Source organism: Monodelphis domestica, chromosome 7 (genome assembly GCF_027887165.1).
Source record: "Monodelphis domestica isolate mMonDom1 chromosome 7, mMonDom1.pri, whole genome shotgun sequence".
NCBI classification, from domain to species: domain Eukaryota; kingdom Metazoa; phylum Chordata; class Mammalia; order Didelphimorphia; family Didelphidae; genus Monodelphis; species Monodelphis domestica.
Genome location: NC_077233.1, coordinates 276,634,012 through 276,655,463, shown reverse-complemented (window position 1 = coordinate 276,655,463; position 21,452 = coordinate 276,634,012). Strand labels below are relative to the sequence as shown.

Here is a 21,452-nt window from a genome sequence, read left to right as displayed (position 1 = left end):
ACTAATTAGGAATCCATTAGAAGTTAATAAGTTATTTTTTCCCTTTAATGCAAATAAATAATAGAATGTTTGAGTTATTCAAAAGTCATTGTAATTTGCTTTAATCAAGAAATAAAAATCTAGCTGAAAACAGCACAAGAAAATAGGAATTGTGAATAGGAAAGAAAAGCTGAAGAAGAGTAGGGAACTTGGGATTGCCAGAAAACAACAAAAGGGCACTGGAAATTAGGGTACTAAGAGAAGAGGAAAGTGAAAGGATTCTTCTAAGAAATGCTTCTCTACTTTGCAATTTATGTAAAACTGATTGGAACGAATATGTATCACTGAAATTATGTTACCACAGACATTAGCAAACTAGCCTGCATTAGTCATAAAGATGGAAACGACCTGAGAGGACTTCCAAATGAACGCTCAAATGATATAAGTCCAGTAATAAATAATTATCAGGTTAACATGGCATTTGGAACTGAAACAAGAAGATAGTAATGCCTCTTAATAAAATCTAGTGTTGTTTACATTTATCCAAACTGAATTAATAAAAGTAAGATTAATCTTGGAAGGTTGCAAATTTCAGGACCTTTCCCAATGAAAGCCAATCCCGTCTGTTGCAACCTAACATCTCTAGTTCAGTTCACCTTTTCCCTTCTTTCCACAACTCCCCAGTGGAAAAAGAAGGTGGAGACCAAAAAGGAAGAGAACGCTGGAGTATAGGTGATTATATGTCCTCCTCTGCTTTTATGTGCAGAACAATAAAGTTCTACCATCCTTAAAGTAATTCTGTATGTGTATAAAATGTGAAGGCACAAGATGAAGGTAGATGTATCAAAATGTTATTTTGTGCAGAAGTATATAACAATATGAATGTAATATCAGGAAAGACACTAAGGCTTTCTGGCTTTATTTCCTCATGAATGAAAAAGCATTTATTAAGTGTTTATCATAAATAAATCATTGTGCCAAGCTCAGAGGACACAAACAAGAAATTAGATCATTATGATTAAGGTACCTCTCAGCTCTAAAATCACATAATCTTAAGATTAGATTAAGATGAATATTTTGGGAATTAAAAATAAAGGATTCATGAGACAGCTAGGTGGGCTCAGTGGATAGAGAGCCAGGCCTTGAGATAGGAAGTCCTGGTTCAAATCTGGCACCAGACATTTCCTAGATGTGTGACCCTGTGCAAGTCACTTAACTCAAATGCTTAGTCCTTTCCCACTTTTCTGCCTTGGAACCAATACTTAATATTGATTCTAAGACGGAAGGCAAAGCATTTAAAAAAAAGGAAAGAATTCATAGGGATTACAAAAATATTACTGTCTCTATTTATATTGCCATGATTGATCAAATGGCAGGATTTAAGAACTTCTAAATAAATTTAAGTAGAAAGAATCCTACATTAAATATATGCTTACTTGTATATTTTGTTTATTTATGTGTGTATTTTCTCTAGATTGTGTGTAAATGTGTATTTAGAATACAGTATACTTTATTCTTTTTTCAAGAATATATATACATGCCCGCAAACACCTACACACCCCTGTAATTTTACTGGTGTAGAGAACTCCTGGTGAGGAGAAACTCCTCCCAATTCATAGAGGTAACTGTTCTATAACCTATAGTCTTAAAGAGTTACCTGGGACAGAGGCCAAATGACTGACCAGGCTCACATGGCCAGAATGTTATCTGATGCAGGACTTAAAGCAGGTCTGGATCCATAGGCCAGCTCTCTACACACTGTGCTTTGCACCTGCCTTCCACTTCTCATAAAGTTAACACTTTTAAATGCTTACATTTCTTTTTGGGAAAAAACAGAAAAGTCAGGTACCTCAGAGATATACTACACAGAAAGTAACCTGCTAATCATCAAATGCTTAGTCTCCTAACAATTCTTCCTGCCTTTATTCTCTGCCTACGCACCTAATCCATCCTTATACATTGATCTAGTCATGTCATTACTCTGCTCAAAAATATTTGATGGCTCCCTTTTCCTGCTGATGTCAAGTTGAAGAGTCTTTTCATGACATTCAAGGGCCTTTCACAATTTGGCACCACTCAAACTTTTAAACTGCAATTCATATTTCTCTTTAACATGTATGCTTTTCTTCAGCAAAATTAGACTAACTTGATTTCTCAAACAGACCATGAGTTTGCCCATTTCTGTGCTTTTGTTTATGTTATTTTCTATGCTTAGAATATCTTCTTTCCTTGCTGGCCAATTCCTGTCCATCCTTTAAAGATCAAATTCTAGTGGCCTTCCTTCTTTCCTCTTCCTGAACACTCAATCTCTAGGGTACTTACTTAGCTCTCATTTTTTGAAAAGCTGTCTTGTCTAAATCTGAATGTTCTCTAGTGTCTAAATATATTTAACTGAATTGAATTAGCCTGCCTAGAAAAGAAATATGAATTCAATGTCACAACTATGAAAATTATGCTCCAAAAGTAAATGTTATTTATTGCAAAAGAAACAATTTCATAATTTTAAACAAAGTGAAACTTACCCATGATCCTAGATATACAGGCAGAACTGGTTCTTTTCTTTGTTGAAGAAAGAAAATGGCCATTAGGGCAAATACATAGGGTGGTAAGCCCCCTTCATCAGGATGATCTGTACAGCAAAGCTATAATAAAAGGAGGGAAAAGTATACAAGAAGTCTATTTCCACTAAACTTTTTATTCTCTAAGACTGTTTACATATTAAAAAAACTCTTCATCAATTTGAACCACCTGTTAAGAAAATCATGTGAGTAAAGTGTAAATGACTTAGCAAACTGGCTTCTAATCAAATAGGTCAACACATAATGACTGCTCAGTAAACTTATTGATTTGATCTGTTTTAAAGTTCAAGGCTCACTTAGTTATAATAACAAAAGTTACGGACTTATATTGTTATGAAGGTAAGTTTGGCTTTGTCTCATTATTAATAATATGCTATTAATTATCTACATTTTTAGATGAAGAAACTGAGGCATAAAGATGTCATTTGACTTGCCAAAGGTCACCAGGCTATAGAAATGTCTGAGACCAGATTTGAACTTCTTCACTCTAGGTCTAACGCTCTATCCTCTGTGCTACTAACTGCCCTCAGCTGCATACCTAACCTGGCCACTTGTTTTAACATATGCATGACTTTGTTTAAAAAAGAAACAAATAGAACATTGGTGGATTCAGGCACATCTGTTACCACCACATGAAAACAATTCCAATTCATGAACCACTTACTGTTATCTGATGGTTGGGTACAAAGGCCGGACAGAATATTATTAATTCTGCCTATTATACAGGATAAACAGCTTTCATGTGCCTGCTATTTGGCTATTGAAAATGTATATGCTTATATGATCACCTGTACTTCTAAATGTTCAAGAGAAATTGTATTAGCACTTCAATTTGATTTTTGAAATTCTGCAGCACTCTTCTATCACTAAGAATTTCAATCATGTTAACTTTAAAATTTCAAGATACTCTGAATATATCCTGTCTCTGTCTGGGACCTAATAAAAATTATAATTAAAAAGTGACATTTACTTTGATTTTTAATAAAAGGGTCATTTAATTTAATGCTTAATGAGTACTAAAAGCCCTTAAGGAACGAAAATATCAACATTTCTTGGATTTCAAAATTTCTTCCATTGCCCAGAAAGTATCAATGTCTCATAGAGCTTCTGATACGTATTGAAAATTAAAATAATAAAAATAACAGTTTAAGACTTAAAGTGTAGTGCATGTGTAAATTTATCCTTACATATGAGGATATATGAGTGTATTTAGAGGGTCTATACTTACCTTTGCCCAGTATCTGAACGCAATTACCAACGGGACCAATTTAGGTTCTAATTTTCCCAGAGCAGCCAAATGATTTGTGGTCAGACAAGCATTTTCATTTCCTGCACTCACTTTACAAATGAGGCCACTGAAACAATGAAAAAACAAACCCTCCTCAAGATAGAGAACTGTTTTTTCTTCCCTCAAATTAAGATTTAAGACAATTCTAAAAGTTTGAAAACTTCATTTGGTGTCTAAATTTAGTTCAAAATTTACTGAGCTGTAAACTGGAGCATTTCTATGTGAACTGGAAAGATCTCCAAGGAATTGATGCAGAGTGAACCAGGAGAACATTGTGCAGAGACTGATACTCTGTGGCACAATCGAATATAAGTAATGGACCTCTCTACTAGCAGCAATGCAATGACCCAGGACAATCCTGAGGGAGCTATGAGAAAGAACACTCTCCACATCCAGAGAAAGAACTGTGGGAGCAGAAATGCAGAAGAAAAACATGGTCGATCACATGGTTCGATGGGGATATGATTAGGGATTTTGACTTTAAATGATCACCCTACTGCAAATATTAATAATATGGAAATAGGTTTTGAACAATGATACATGTATAACCCAGTGGAACTGCTTGTCAGTTCAGGTGGGGGGGAGGGAAAGAACACAAATCATGTAACCATGGAAAAATATTCTAAACAATTAATTAAAAAAATTTACTTAGCTGAAACTACTTGTGTTTCTAAGAAACAGGAAGAATGAAAAAGCTAATTCTATTAAAAATAGGTAGAGTAGAACTGTGCCTTTTAAAGCATAGGAGGATGTGTTTAGGGAAAAGGAGACATTCATACATATAAGAAGTCAGAATTGCTGTTTATGTGATTAAAGATGGAGAGGCATGGACATATTCATGTTACTACATCTTTTACTACACAATGCATCCAAAATGGAGCATGGAAAATTTAGGGGAAGATCAGTTTTAGTCAGGTAATTTTGAAATGGGTGAGAAATGTTCTCCCAACATTGTTTCTTTGACATGGAATGGACTTTAAAAAAATGTACCTGAACTTCCCCAATCTAGCAAATTTCAACAGTAAATTTGTGTAAGACTAATATATGTATCAACTTATTCTAGTAATTGAATTACTTAAGACAATTTCATACATTTGACTATTGTTCTATGTGACCTTAATGCCTATAAACAGTAGATACAAACTGAGACCTTTGTTTTTCTCGGCACACCACCACTGGTACCCTAGCATGGAAATCTGCATCAACATCAATGAAAGATTCTGGGGAAAGAAAACAATAGTATGTGTGTTAATAAAAGCCTTGCAAAAACAGAACTTGATAAAATATAAGCAATATGACAGGTTTTTTTGATATGGTCTTTTAAAAGAGAACTATCAATAAAAGGAGTACTTTGAAGCTATGAATAAAAATGAAAGATACACATACTGGGGGGTCCGCAGGGAATTGTACAACTTTTTTTGGGGGGATTGAGTCTTGCCATTTCAGTCCAAGTATAAGTGCAATGACAACCTGTGGAGCCCAACTCAACTGCTGAATAGCATGGAAGCTTTGATCTGCTGTTTCTGATTTAGGCAGGCTCCTGGCTTCATAGACAGTCAAATGATCCTGTTCCTGGAGGGCCTCCCCACCCCCCATATTGGTGGTGGGCTTAGTGCAGATACCCAATCATCTTCGGTCCTATTTTAACTTGTTACTCTTGAGCCAAGGGTCCCAACAAGCCTCAGACGACCCAGTAGCAGTGTTTACTATATTTTCTTTCTAAATGACGTTGAAAAGCTGACGGTTAGGAAAATATATATTGTATGTAACAGATCACATATTTAAAGGGGGTTGCAAACTAAAAAATGTTGAATGTAGAAATACCATAAACATTACTAAAATTTATTTTACCACTTATACAGAAACCAACCTTCTTACCAACCTTAAAAAGAAGTTTTTGTACATTTATGTTAATAGCTCCCTTCCAGAAGACCTTATATTGATTTTTATATATTTATATATGAGAGGCAGCAAGCTTGGAGTAGAAGAGAGCCTGTCCAGGAGCCAGAAGATCTGGCATCAGGTCCAGCATCTGTCCCATTCTGTCATACTATGTAATGCTGAATAGGTTGCTTAGCCTTGTACTCGTCTAAGGCTCTAAGCTGTGTAGGTAGAGGGTGTCTTCTCATTTAGGCATTCCCTCTTGTAAATGAGTCATAGTTGTCATCCCCATCCTGGTACTTCCAAGGGATATATGTATTTGTTGTCTTCCTTGACAGATTGTATATTCCTTAAGAGCAGTGATTACTCATGGAAATAGCTTTTGAACAATGATACATGTATAACCCAGTAGAATTGCTTGTCAGCTCTGGGAGGAGGGGAGGGAAGAGGGGTGGGAAAAATCATGAATTATGTAACAATGGAAAAATATTCTAAATAAATAAAAAATTTTAAAATAGTGATTATTCATTTTTTGTCTTTACATTCCCAGGTTTTAATACAATGGGCTGACCAAAATGGGTACCTAATACTTAGTGATTGATGGATCTTTGGCAAAACCAAAATGAGAAATGGAAAACAATTCAAACAGTAGTGATATTTTCACATTTTTCGTGACTCCTACAAGGACAGAAAATAGTGCTGGGATCTGAATCCAGGTCTTCTGACTCCAAAGCTAGTGCTCTTTACACGATACCAAGATAGCTCAAATATGTCTCTTGAAATATAAACCCATACCCCATCATCAAAATAAACTTTCACATTTATCACAACAGGGAATACTACCTTTTGTACTCTGATCATAATAAAAAGAAAAATGTTTTGCAAGTATCCATCAGCAACTGGTAAATTAACAGATGATGCCTGGCTTGACACTTCTGCTTATTTAATTTTTGGCTGCCATCTTCTCTTTAGAGACTTTTTGTGCTCAAAGTAGGAAAAACTGCTCTTGTCTACCTTCATTTCCCAGGCTCAATGATGAAAGCTTTATTAAAAATACCCTTTTGATGTGCTATGGGCAGTCAGAAAAATAATTTTTAGACAATGGTTATCTGCACCTGAAACACTGAAGAATAGAATAAAAAACATAGTATTCCATTGAGAATACAAGAAATATAGATAAAAGTTCTGATGGACTGATAAAGTTTAGCTTGGTCCTAGAATACTTCTCCAAAACTCACTTCAGGTTTAAAGGTAAGATGTGGTTATGTCCCATGTGCATGCATATTAAAGAACAATCATAAAAGGGAACAGACTATAACACACATTTTTTCAACTGCAGTCTGTCAATTATTTATTTCAATAGAAATTTCCTTAATTAATTTTATTCATTACTATAAGAGTTGGGCACTTCAAGGTACAATGTACATTGTACAAAGGATACAATGGAAAGAAAACTGGTTTGGGATTTAAGAATCCTGGACTGAGTGTGTGATCTTAAGCAGTTCAGTTAACCTCCACGGGTCTTAGTTTTTTCTTGTGGAAAATAAGTAGGGTGGAGAGTAGAATATTTAAATGATTATTTATAAGGTTCATAAAATTCTAAGATCTTTCATTCTATTCTAATTTCATAAAAATGTGATTTACACAAGTCATCTATATTAGGTTTCAACCTAAGATATTAGGTCTGATATATCTGGTTTTAATCTAATTCAATCCAATTTAATTTAATCTAATTCTTTACAACATAGGAACAACTTTCATTCATAGACATTATCATTTAACCTAACAAACTACTGATAATAGAACTACTAGTAGGATCAATAGCCTGGTGTAATAGAAGGAACCCTACATTTGGAATTAGAGGACTTTGGTTCAAATCCTAACTATTTAACACTTTATATGACTTTGGAGAATAACTCCATGTCTTTAGGCCTCAATTTTCTTATGTGTAAAATGAAGGTTAGACTATGTGATCTGAATGATCCAGAGGTAGATTCCCTTCCAGTTCTATATCCTATAATTTCCTAGAAATCAGAAATATCTTTCTCTTTAACACACACATATTCAATCAATATATCTAATGTCCCATTAATGGATAATTTCAACACAAAGGAATGATTTAGGAGTTCAAATGAAAATATATGATACATCTTACCACTGTTCTTTAAATTTTCTTGAATAAGTAAGAGCACATCTGGTTGAGTCATCTATGAAATAATCCAAATACATCAAAAAAATGACAGTTCACAAGTGTTTTAATCTCAATTGTGAAGAAATACAGTTCAAAACAGAAATGTACATTCTGATATTAAAATGACAAAAGTCTAATAAAGGTACATATGCATTAGTCATTAAGGACACAAAACTTTCCCTTTTAAACTATGATGAAGATAGTCAGAAGAATAACCATTACACAGTTACACTTTGGAATGCGGGCATTGAGGCAACTGGAATATTAAATAACTAATAGTACCTCACCTGTGGAAGACTTTGGGGACAGCTGACACAAAGACACAAGGATCAACTAAGAAGTATTACGATTGGGTGGATAACTGATCAGAATATCGAAGGTTAAAGGCTTCCAATTTTCAATTTATGATTGGCTGGTGAGTTGCCCAAGTAGCCATAAAAACCAATCCCCATGGGTATGCAGAAAACTAGGGAAGCTGAAGTGAATAGAGCATTAACAGGACAGGGGGAGAGGAGGGAAATTAGTGAAAGAGAGCAGGCAAGGGGAGGGCTACAATACAATCTACATCTCCATTTCTGTTTTCTAGAACAATCAGTTTCTCAACTATGCCAGGTAGACAAAGATAATATAATTTTAAAAGAGGCTTTAAAATTTTTACTCAAAGAGGTACAAAAATACAAAGAAAAACTTAGCAAAGTTCCTGATTATATTTGCTTATTTTAAACTATAAAAAAAGAGATTATCAGCTACAACTAAATATTTAACATTCTGCAAGTTTAGGACATTTTTTCTGTTCATGACCAATAAAAAGAAGAGGCTACTAAGACCAAGGAAGCACAAAGGAAACCCGTTTTAGCTTTTAATCATGACTATGATGTATAAAATCTACATAAACCAGAAATCCTGGGTATCAGGCACAGCTCTCCTGTTACCTCTAGGCCGGGTTGAGTAAATTAATCCCTTTGGGTCTTAGTTTCCTCATCTATAAATAAGGAGACAGGGAGGAAGTAGACTAAGTGATCTCTAAGGTAACTTCCGGTTCTAAAATTCTGTCACCAGAATCTTTATAGGCCATATAAATACGTGGTATATACAAGTCCTTAAAAGCTTACTAGATATGTGATCCACAACCTCCATTATCAAATGGTACATAATTAAAAAGAACAATTGGACTAGAATGGCAATTTTTGAAGAATGATCCATGGGCCCTCTAGGGGTCCCCTAGATTAAAACTATTTTGTCTATCAAAATACTTCCCCTTTTTCCAAATACATATCTGTGTAAGGCTGGATTTTCTTCATATACTTCAAACAAAATAATATGTAGCCACAGGTTGAATGCAGAAGAGATTAGAATGTAGCTATCTTTTATTAAGCCAAATATTAAAGTGATTTGCAAAAATATGTAAAATAATATCACTCTTCTCACTAATTTTTTTTGTTTTGGGAAAGTTATTGTTCATAAAATATTATGTTAATATGTGATAGGTTTATTATTGTTCTTTTAAAAAATGAATACAATCTAAAATTTATTGGTTTGTATTTCTAATACTATAAAAATCAATAGATTATAGCTTCTCATAACAAAAGATTTTTTTTTTCAGAGTATAAAGGGGTCTAGAGACCAAAAAGCTTGATAACCATTAGACTAGAAAAGTGAAAGTCCTCTGGACTGCTTGATATTAAAAAATTCTTTGTGATGAAAACTTTCTGATCTTTTTGTCCATAATGGTACCCTAGAATAATGCTTTATACTTAAATGTTTTATTGAGGATGGAATGTGTGGAAGTAAATCCACTTTGTGTTTTGAAAACTAAAGCAAAACTCCACGACCAGGAAGTTTTTGTTTTTTAAAGAGAAGGGAACCTAGCAATCTTTTAGATCTAACAGAATAGCAGAACTATAGCTATTTGTAGAGCCTGTTCAATTAAAACTGTTATTTGAAATCATTCCAAAGAAAGAGCTCAAATAAAATTGATCATATTCTTATAGAAGTCATATTAATAAAGATTTTGCCACAATTTTCTATGGTCTTAGAAAAAAAAATTTCATACTTACAGTGACTGGGAACTGAACATCAATGTTTAAGTCCGAATTTTTGAAACCAAATCTGCTATAAGATGACCCATACAATCTTAAAGAACAATCTAAAAATAAAAATACTCTCATCAGCAAAGTTTAATTTATAAAAACTTACTATAAAAGGACACCTTTTATTTTTCCTTCCCAAATGAGGGAATGAATTTATATATTCATATATAAAAACAAATATATATTAAATTTTAGGATAAAGATAAAATTTTAGGACAAGTTAAATCTATTTTAATTTTATCACTAAGGTGTTATAGTTTCAATAAGCCAAGAAATTGCTTTTTTACTTAATTTTATATTTTATGCAGAAAATGAGTTTCATTGATTGGCATAATTTCCAGAAAATGACTAGAGATTCAAATATAGTATTCTGAAAAAACAACATTATTTTTAAAGGCATGGAAGACAAAAATCTAATTATGGTTTAACATTTAAAATCTTGCTAAAAGGGCCGGGAAACAAATATACAAACATTACTTTTCATTTTAACCCCACATTTTCTTCTTTCTTTCTTTCCTTTTAAAAAGATCCTGTCAATATTAACTGCATAGAGGCACTGTGGTGAAGTGGAAAGAGCACCAGCCTTGGAGTCAGAGGACCTGGGTCTGAATCCTGGCTCTCCTACTAACTAGCTATGTGAATCTGGGCAAGTCACAACTTCTCTGGGCTTCGGTTTCCTCATCTGTAAGGTGAGGAGGTTAATCTAGATGACCTTTAAGGTTACTTCAAAGGCGAAAACCTATACTACTACCTCAGAGGGTTGTTGCGAGGAAGGTGGTTTGTAAATTTTCAATTCTTGTTAAAATGTGAACTATTACTATTTTGGGAAATAAATCACGGATATGGTCCTTTTGTACCTGAACCATTCTTGTAATAAGTACCTCATAAAGCATACAAACATGTCACAAAAATATTTACACAAGATAATCATTTTAGAAACAACAACTCTTTAAGAATACTTACAATGGCATAGATTGAATTTAAAAGACTATACAAGACAGGACACATCCCCCTTTCCAGTGGATCGAGCCTCAAGGAAATGCAGTTTCTGGCAAAATATTTTAAGTTTATATTCTTTATTTGTACTGTGCAACTTAATTTTGAGTATCACTATTTTTTTGTCAGAAAACTATTGTTTTTTCCTTCATGTAATTTTAAAGTTTTTTGTTGTTTTTATGTCACTAATTATTTCTTGGGATTACATTTTTTTCATTATAAGCCTATCCAATTTAATCACTGGAAAATGATTTACTTTATAGCCAACTTTTCAGAAAGGCACTTATTGTATATAGTAAGGCATATGGTATATCAAGAAAAAAAATTTCCCTCATTTCTATGAAAGTACACATAAGCCTTACAGTATTGCTTACTCTTTCAGACATAATTGATGATTCTTTTGATAATGCTGACAGCTATAGCCATAAATCATTTGCCTTAATTTATCACAGAAAAAATAAAAAACAGTAGGGGGGAAAAAAGGAAAATTTATAATAAGAGAAGCTTGGTAATGCTGCCGACCATTTGAGAAATTAATGTTTTACAAAGAATTCATAAAACATTTTTTCTAAACTCATTTCCAATTCCATTAAAAAAATTGAAAAGACTTAAAGATCATCTAATTCAACCAATTTTACAAATGTGGTCCCAATTTACAAAATGAGGCCCAGAGAGGAAAAATAAGTAGTAGAACCAGGATTTGAACCCAGAACTTGAGACTCCAAGACCAGGGATCTTTCCATTTCACCATACTACCTCTGTGGCTTAGCTAAACTTATTTTTACATGTGGAAATGGCCAGTGACCAAAGATTTACCTTTACTTGATAGATAAATCTTTGATCTCACTGATTAGGAGTGCTCTTTCCAGCAGTGCAGAACACAACCCATCCATGCCTTCTAACATTGTGTGCCTCCTATCCATGCCCTCCTCCAGTGAGTTCATGCCACTTGCTTAGAGGACCTATCTTTTAGGCTTTGGTAGGCTAATATTTATATTATAATAATAATTATCATAATAACTATATATAATATTATTATAAAAGATTATAATAATAATTATTATTATAATATAACATAATAATAATTATGTTGATATCAATAAAGTATACAGATTGTCTTATCAGCTATGTTCTCTTCCTATTAACTAATGTACTTCTTTTTCCAGTTGTACACTGACTTAATATAATCTTTAACATTACTTCTTTTATATAATAGATTGGTAATGTGCTGCAGCTATTCATATCCAATGTATGTCTCCATTGCCTTTTTGTTAACTCACAACTTTATGCCTTGGAGGAATATGGTATTCTAAGATTTACAGTCATACCAGCAAGAAAAACACAGCTTTTTATTTCAGGGAGAAGTTTAGGGGTCATTCATGAACATAAAGTTTCCCAAATGCAATCCAACTTTTTAATTCTGGGCCCAAGTAACTGTCCATCTGCAGTACATGTTTCATATAACAATTGATGGATTAGTTCTATGTACTGACCATGCAACTGCACATCGCATTTTTGACAAGTCCTAAATTCTTCCTGTGTAGTTCACTCTTTTGAAAGATTTTGGATTTTATTTGGGAGGCTGCAATCTTTGAGGCATGATGCAGTCAACACAATGTCATCCACAAAGAGAAACATCTGGAGGTCCTCACTATCTATAAGGAAAATTATAGATAGGTCTCTTCAATTTGGACTTTACAATGGACATCCTCCATGACAGAAGCAAGTACCTTTAGTTAGTATACATCTGTTTTAGACCTTGTTTGGTATTAATAATAAGTTTTCTGTTGTTAAATGTAATAAATACTCCTAAGAATCAATTTTAACATATAGGAGACATCTTGTGGGGAGTCCCTCTACAGGGTTATTGTGCTTTACTTAAATATTTGTCTTCTTTTAAAGTAAAAAAAATGCCCAGTGAATTTTTTTTAATCTTGAAGACATGATATGCCATAGAATATCATTTGCAAAATCCTGTACATTCTCTCTCATACTTCATCAAGATGTTCTTAACTTTTTTTGTGGCTTATTTTCGTATTTTGTAGTGATGGGAAAATAGGCATATGGAGCAGGAGTTACTATTTTCTCTCCTGCCTTTTAAAAAAAGTAATAATGGCCATGATTTTCATTCCCTAATATTTTATTGATGCTCTTCCTTTTTGTTACATTATTGCCATTTTTCAATACCTCCCTACCCCCAAATAAGTCCTCCCCTGTGCCATGCAAATCAACACATTGGCCCTGACTAACCAAAAATATATCCCTTATTTTAATAATTCATCATCTGTCTCTGCCAAAAAAATAGGTGGTCTACATCATCATCTTCAGTCTTCTGAAACCACCAGTATTCACTGAGCATTCTGAAATGTTTCAAGGTATTTTTTTGTTTTATATTATTATGCTCATCATATATTCTCCTGGTTCTGCTTATTTTACTCTCCATCATTTCATGAAGGTCTTAATTTTCTCTGATTTCTTCATTATTTGTCATTTCTTCTAGCACAGTAATATGCAATTATACTCACATACTACAACTTTTCAGCCACTTCTCAAAGAGCACTTACTTTTCTTCTAGTTCTTTGCTAGTACAAAAAGTGATGCTACAAATATTTTTTATTTTCATCTTCTTGGAGAATAAGCCTAGTAGCAATTACACTCGATCATAAAAAAGTATCTGTCATAACAATAGCTCCATCAATAGTGCATGAATGTGCCTATATTTCCACAAGCCTTTTATTTATCATTTTATTCACTAACTTCAAAAAATCATTTAATATCCTTCCCCTTTTTGAAGGACTCAAATTTTTGTCACTTCTGACATAGATTTCTTTTGTATATACTTGATCTAGTCCACCTGTTCTTCTCATCTTTATTTTTTTCAGTGTCATTTCTTACTTTCTAAGATAATACATCAGTAACTATCATTTTAAGAGTCCAAATATGGTGGTTGTACTTGTCATTAAAGGTGAAAAAAAATTGTCACAGAAATCTTGACAAATCTTATTCATTTTCTAGAATCCTCTCCTCATCACATGCTCTGTCCTAATTTCATCATTAAATGCTCTTGGTTAAGTGAATTTCTTGTCAAATGTTCTGTTATTTTGTTTCCCCCTTCATTGCATCATCCTGTTTTATGAAGTAATTTTACTCATTATCACCTGCCATGCTCTTACATAACATTTTAAAAATGTATTCATATTCTAAAGCAGTTTTGTCAGATCTTTCTGCTTGGAAAGGAGATTGTTGGCTAAGAATTGCTAGGTTCTTTGGATCTTCTCATTGTGGTCAACTGATTTACAATAATTAAACTTCTTATAAAAATAGTCTGTGTGTCAACATCTGTTTCCTTATCCATTTCCTATTTTTTTGTATCAATAACTCATTTCAATTTTAATTTATTAAATAGGTCAAGTTGGAGCTGTTTTAATTATACATAATTCTTAATTTTTTTGATGAGATATTATTTTTGATCTTTGTTCTAATAACTAAATGATCTGAATGGAAAGATATAGCCTCTTTGGAAACAGTTCCAACATGGATAATTAGTTGTTCCCTGCTTTTTAACAAATTTTATTTTTTATTATGTGATTTGGTACTTATGCTCAGCGTGTCCCGACTTTCTTCCCAAAGAAAGTATTCATGATATGTAGAAGTAAGATTTCTATACAGTCTGTAAGCCATTGTGTCACTCTTAAAAAATCTTGAACTATATTTTCTAATATGTTTCACTATTAGCTATACCATTTTTGCACTGAAATAACTGAAAATGTTTCTGTTGACTTAATTTGGTGGGTCTTCAAAAAATTTCAACAATGCATAAACTAGAATTATCTTCAGGGTAGTCTTTTTGTTTATGCTCATGAATACAACAAAACAAGATGGCCAAGTGCTCCCATGCTTTTGTTAAAAGAGATAGAAGATAAGATAAAACCAATTCTGTTGATTCTTCTACTTGTCTTTGCAAGAAGAACTTGGGAGCAATGCTTCCATTTAGCTTTAACTTCATTTTATCTTCAGTTATCCCTTGTTGTGGAGATTAACAATAGTGATGATTCAGTTCCTCTAGTATCTACTCAATCTTCCCCGGATAAATATTTCATATTTTAGATACCAACAACTGAGACAATATTCACACATGGTCTAAAACTGTGCTTCTAACAACTGTACTATTATCATAGGAGAAGGGGACTACACAGAATTAAGGGTCATTTTGTGTTTTATTTTCATGGATTGCCATGGCCAGAGAATTCAGCACCTAGTGGCCAGTCTGTTGCTGACGAGACTCTCAATTCTTAGCTAGGTTGGTCTTCAAAAAGCAAGTTATCCCCAGGAGTATAGTTAAAATCTTTCTAGCATGGTAGAAGCTTTAAGAGCTTGTACCCCACTGGGATACAGTCTTTAAGAACCCAGGGTCACCTCTATGTAATAAAGAGGTATTAGAGTGGCACTTTTGTCCAATGACAAAGCTAAAGGCTTAAATGATTTTTAATATGTGAAAAGGAATGTTTTTCTATCTCTGTATTATAACTAGTATAAAATAGAGATATAAAATGTGAGAACTCTGTGGATTCCTAAACATGGACAACTATAGCATGTGTGATTAAGAAAAAAATTAGAAAGACGAACCTTTAACTATAGCTTGCATAAGTAGTTACCTTGGATGTGGACAATATATATAAAGAGCTTCAGGACAGAGCATGTCCAGTTCCCTTAATGGTTAAAAATCACCACCAGTGAGTAAAGCAAGAGAGCTATTTTTACTATATAAATCAAAAGGCAAGTCTAGAGAATACCTGGTAACTTCTGATGGAACAGTTTTTCCATGGTTTGTTTTATTTCAAGTCTTTGTTCTAAGTCTTCATTATTTAAGCCAAACTCCTCTACCACTTTGTCAATGGCAACACCAATAGCTTTTATCTGGGAGGGTGTTGGTGGAGGCAAGGTAGTAAGCAGCTGTTCTTCATGTTTTTCCTTAAGATAAATTGTTAGATTAAGCACTTAGAAAGAAAAATTAAACACACACTAATTCATTCTAATACTTCACTGAAGTCAAGCCCAAAGGAGGTTTCTGGAGTTCTCTTTTATATTCCCTTTCCCTTTCCCCAGCTGTTTGTTTCAGTCATTATATGCATTAGCATGTGCTGGATAAGTGATAGTAGGAAAAAATAAAGAGAAATATCACGGGAAAACATTAAAAATGGTAATTATAAAGTGGTATCTTTCACTACTGATATGGTCTGTGTAAAAATATGCAACTATTTAGGTATCTATACTTAATACCTGACCATTTCAAACATCAAGATATCATACTTACTCTGATGAGTCCAGTAGGTTAATGGTGTGACACGGGTTCATCTCTCAATTGATGAGAATATCAAGGTATATATGCCCGCCCATTCTGAGATTCTTATACATATCTGTGCATAAAATCTTCCATAGAAAATCTATCTAATATGCAAGATGGAGGTTTTTTTCTAGTTCATCTAGTATTCTGCAGCATTACAATATTATTGCTGGTGATCTTTACTCTAGCTTTAGCTATAAGACTGGTTAGTCAACCTGATTTTCTAGTTTATACTTTTTACACTAGATTTTGCACATAAATCAATCATCAGTGGTAATATGTTGCTCCTTACTTAGCCACATTATATGTATTTTCACTACATTTGAGTCACCTGCAATTATGGTTCTTCTGAGATTATGGAAGTCCAGAGATTATGGTGCAAAGATAAGACTTTTGTGTCAGAGAGAAGTCTGAAATCACTGAAAGTATTGTATTGTTGGTAAGTTTTGCATCTTTTTTTCCTTTCTTTTCTCCTTTTAAAATTCTTTATTATAAGGGATATCTAACAGGGAAGGGAAATTAGGATTCAACAGCAAAGATAAGTGATATGAAAACAAGATATAGCAATAAAAATATATGTATTTACATATACAAAAGTACTTTATAATTTTCCAAATGAAATTCGATCAGTTTTTCTATCTGATTCTAAACTTTGCTCACTGCCTATCTATGATATATACCCAAAGCATATGGACTGACAGACTAGCTCAGTAGACTGCCCATCTAATTGCCTATCATGCTCTAATTTTATTGAGGAGTGAGTTCCTATATTGTTTTAGGGCTTGCAGAATTTACTCGCTAACACTAGCAATCCCCAAATAGGAATGTTTAGAGAACCGTATCTTACTTTACTGCTAACTTCAGTAGGAAAATGAGCAGAAGGCAAACTTCAGCTAAAGAATGAAAAGGAATTAAGAAAGCAATGGAAAATTTTAATATTGTGAATTTTAATTGGGGGAGAGAAATTTTGGGAAGATCTTTTATCCAAGAAGGAAGAAATGAGTTGAAGGATTAGAAAGACCTACAGAGAGGAATACAAAGAAGACCCAAGGGGTAGAATGATGACAAGTAAGAATGACCAGGAAGTTGGTAAAAAAGGCAAAGTAGTTAAGATAATTAGCAAGAGTAACAAACTGATAAGACAGAAAAAAAGTTAGGTGTAAATGACAAGAGATAATCTAGGTGATATAGTTCTAACAAGACAAGAAAAGTAGAGTAAGTTTTTCAGTCACCTGAATATTCTGTGACATTTCTAGTACTGCTATGACCAAATAGAATGATGACAAGTAAGAATGACCAGGAAGTTGGTAAAAAAGGCAAAGTAGTTAAGATAATTAGCAAGAGTAACAAACTGATAAGACAGAAAAAAAGTTAGGTGTAAATGACAAGAGATAATCTAGGTGATATAGTTCTAACAAGACAAGAAAAGTAGAGTAAGTTTTTCAGTCACCTGAATATTCTGTGACATTTCTAGTACTGCTATGACCAAATGACTACTATCTACATTTAAAATATAAGCTAGGCTCTGTCCTAGGAAAATAAGGAACACTTTTCCAGGCTCAGCTATTAAGAAAATTTAGCTGCTCTTAACTCCTCTCTCCCAAGTTGAATAGTTTCAATGTAAAAACAAAGAAAAAGAGGAAGATGCAGAGGAAAATCTTGACATTAATCAGGAAAACTGAAAAGAAAAAATGTGATCTAAAAAGCACCTGGAACGAAGGCCACTTGAACACTTAGAGCTAAGCTGAACTGGATAATGAGGAAACAGCTATTTAATAGTTCTAGGAAAGATGATGATGACGATGTATAGTATAACTACAGGTACAGGTATAATTACAGGTCAGTTGAGAGGTTATCCAATAGAGATCCAAAGAAAAAGAGATGAGGAGAGGGTTGGGTAATCACCTGTGAGAGGTATTGAGACAATTATCTGTCAACCTAACAACAACGGAGATGTTAGCTGTCTTCCTAAGGCATGTATCTAGAAAATAAGAGACTCTGAAGACTTGTCAAACTAGTTGACTATTAACAACTTCTAGGAAATTACATAGTAACAAATGATACTGCCAAAATGAATCTAGAAAGCAATGCTAAAAATTATTCAGCCTTGAGCAAGAAACTAAACTTCTTATGGGCCAAGATGGTGTTTTCATCACCTCTAGGGACTGCAGGCAAGAACTTCTGTAACAGATTAAAATACAAAATGACATCCTCCTTGAGAGAGGCAAATTTATATTCCTGGAATTTTACAAATCTATTTGAAAAGGCTTTAAGTGGAATAAAAGGGGAGAAATCTGCTTATATACATCCACCAACTTAGAAACTATATATTATAGCTACAACATTATAAGGATAGTAGTAAAGGTATTCAGAAATTCACAAGACGAAATCCAAGAAGAGAGACCTCAATATGACCCACAGTCCCACTGGTCTATGCACAGATGCATAGTGTCTGTGTCTGTGTCTTGGTGTAAGAGAGATCCAAATGCAAGAAAGCATGTTAGACTCCACAGGTATCACTGGGACTTGGTAGAGACCTGGAACTGGAATCTGGCTTGGATGAAGAGACATATTAGAATTGTGTATTATGAAGATATGATATTGAACCAGAATATGGAAGTATGGTAAAGAATATCTGGATGAAAATCAATTAAGATAAAAAAAAGAAGCAATAATATCAGGAAATACCACATTCTCATTAGGCAGAAGAAGGAAATAAGTGAATGTAGGAATAAAGACCATAAGCCTAGCTTGGCAGCATAATATGATGGACGACTTCAATAACATGCATATCTCTGCCAGAAGTAGAGCAGCTATTAATTTTTCAAATAATTTTAACGAGAATTTTATCCCCTGAATACAGTATAACTTTCTCACAAACAAATAACTGGTTGCTGAGGGTGGAAATGATGGAAAATTTATGAAGTGACTATTCCACATTAGAACCTGTGATAGAGGTGGAAGGAAAGTTGAGCATTGTCTGATATGCATTCTAGATTACTGAAGAGATTTCAAAGGACAGATAAAAATGAAGACTATTGAGAAAGATAAGTGTAGATGCACAGGTAAGAAACAACTCAGTAGTTTTTAAAGTATTAAAAAGTAGAAGTGAGAGCAGTTAATAGAAGATGAATAAAATGTATGGGACAATCATATGAATAGTATCAGCAGTGCTAAAACTTAGAAGAAGCTGAGACTGAAGATAATAAAAGGGATTTTTAGCTATACTGAGGGAAAGATAATAATGGAACCCAGAAAAGGCAGAACTGCTCAACTATTTTACTTCTGTTTTCTTTGCCCCGGAGAATGGCCTTTAGACTAGGAAGGGTAGAAAAAAAATGGTGCAGGAATTGATACCCAGATAAATAGTAATATAGTAGGGAGAAAAAATACCGAGGCACCCCTTAATGAATTCAAGTTACCAGGCCCATGATGACTAAGCTACAGACTGTAATTTGTACAAGATTATAGCCAACAGGAGAGTCACTGCAAAAGTGAAGGGCAAATATTCTGATTTCTGAAAATGAAAAAGAATAGAATTTGCAATGGAATTAGTGATTTTCACTTCAATTGCTGGAAATAAAAACAAAAAGAATATTTCTCTTGCTATTCTAGAGGAAAAGATGTGGGCTAGATAGTAAAATTAGGTGGATTCAAAGATGCTTGAATAGTAAGACTCAAAGTGTAATCATAATTTGATATAAACATGGAAAAGCTTTTTGGAGTGTCTGAGGGACTTATAAAGGGACTGCTAACCTGATGGATTAGTCAAACTTGAAGTCTCTTGACAGGCTAGAATGTAGTGTCAAATCTAATAAGACAAAATTCAATGAGGACATATACTAGAGTTAATATTTGTATGTCTATATGTATATCTATTTATGTTCACAACTAAAAGCTAGATGAGGTATAGAGATAATTCTTGCTTTATATAAACTCTTATGCAAATTCTACTTAAAGAATTGAAAGAAATCTTTAGATTTTCAATTTTTAATTTTCAATTCCAAAAAATCTGTTTACTTTACCATAGAGTACTGTGTTCTCTCTCTCTGCTCCTGCCTCCTGGCCTGGATGTCCAGTTTCCATCCCACCAAAACAAAACAAAACAAAACAAAACAACCCTAAAAAAAATCACCTTCAAGAGAAAGCAGAATAGACACTTGGAGACTGCTGGATGGAGGCTTTTTGTCACCTAGCCTCCCTTCTCCCTTGCATATTTCTCCTCTTGCTCTTGCTTCTCTATCCTTGCTCACCATGTATCTTCAAAATTCTGTGCTGGCCCCCTCTCTCCACTGGCCTCCTGCCTCCCTTCCCCACATCTACAGAGAAATGAGCATTACTAAAAATCACTTGAAGCAGAGGATTATAGAACTTTCCACTCATATAAAGCAAGAACTGTCTGTATTTAGAAAAGAATTCACCTGAAAAAGATTTGTGGATTTTAGCTAAGAGAATCATAACTACATCAAGTGAGACAAAAGGCACACGATTGGGAGGTAATAGAATAGAACCACTATACTTTGCCTTGGTCAGATTATAAATTGTAGTAACTGACAAACCAGAGCCCTTTCAGAGATCAAGCAATCGATCATTACTTTGCAATTAGAAGGCACTTTGGTGATTATTTAATTCAACATTTTACACAAGAGGAAACAGGACTAGAAAGGGGAAATGACTTAAGCAAGGACATGGTAAGATTCAAATCAAGGTCCTCTGGCTCTAAATCCAGCACCCTGCTGACCACACCAGCTGGGGAACCTTAAGATCATGCTATATGAAGATTGACTGAAGGACATGGGGATATTTAGAAGACTCAGGAGTGACCTGGCAGCCTTCATATTTCTGAAAAGCTGTCATATGAAAGGAGGATTATACATAATGCCCATTTGGCTCCAAAGGTCAGATTTAGGAGCAATGAATGTAAGCTGCTAAGATACAAATTTAGGCTTGATGTAAAGGAAACAACTGGAGCTATCTGAAAGTGAATGAGCTTCCTTGGGACAGAGGGGCGTCTTTAACCAGGGATCTTCTTTTGATCCCTTGATTTCAAGTTTGTGCTGGATTAGAGGCTCTGAAGTCCTTTCCAACTCACAAGATTCTATAC

General features: G+C 33.8%; 1 protein-coding gene across 7 annotated transcripts in view; it reads right to left on the bottom strand.

Annotated features, from left to right (window-relative positions):
* Nucleotides 1-21,452, bottom strand: part of TUT7 (terminal uridylyl transferase 7) — a 91,617-nt gene that overhangs the window by 57,007 nt on the left and 13,158 nt on the right. For 5 of the 7 annotated variants that reach the window (XM_056803884.1, XM_007497908.3, XM_007497910.3 and 2 more), the window contains 6 exons: nt 15,798-15,975; nt 9,976-10,064; nt 7,883-7,934; nt 4,997-5,066; nt 3,787-3,913; nt 2,502-2,621 (listed from right to left, as the gene is read on the bottom strand). In XM_056803884.1, coding sequence (XP_056659862.1) covers nt 2,502-2,621; nt 3,787-3,913; nt 4,997-5,066; nt 7,883-7,934; nt 9,976-10,064; nt 15,798-15,975 — 636 coding nt within the window. Of the gene's footprint in view, nt 1-2,501; nt 2,622-3,786; nt 3,914-4,996; nt 5,067-7,882; nt 7,935-9,975; nt 10,065-10,971; nt 11,057-12,497; nt 12,535-15,797; nt 15,976-21,452 lie in introns of those variants that run through there. The other 2 variants (XM_056803886.1, XM_056803887.1) reach the window with 2 other exon arrangements.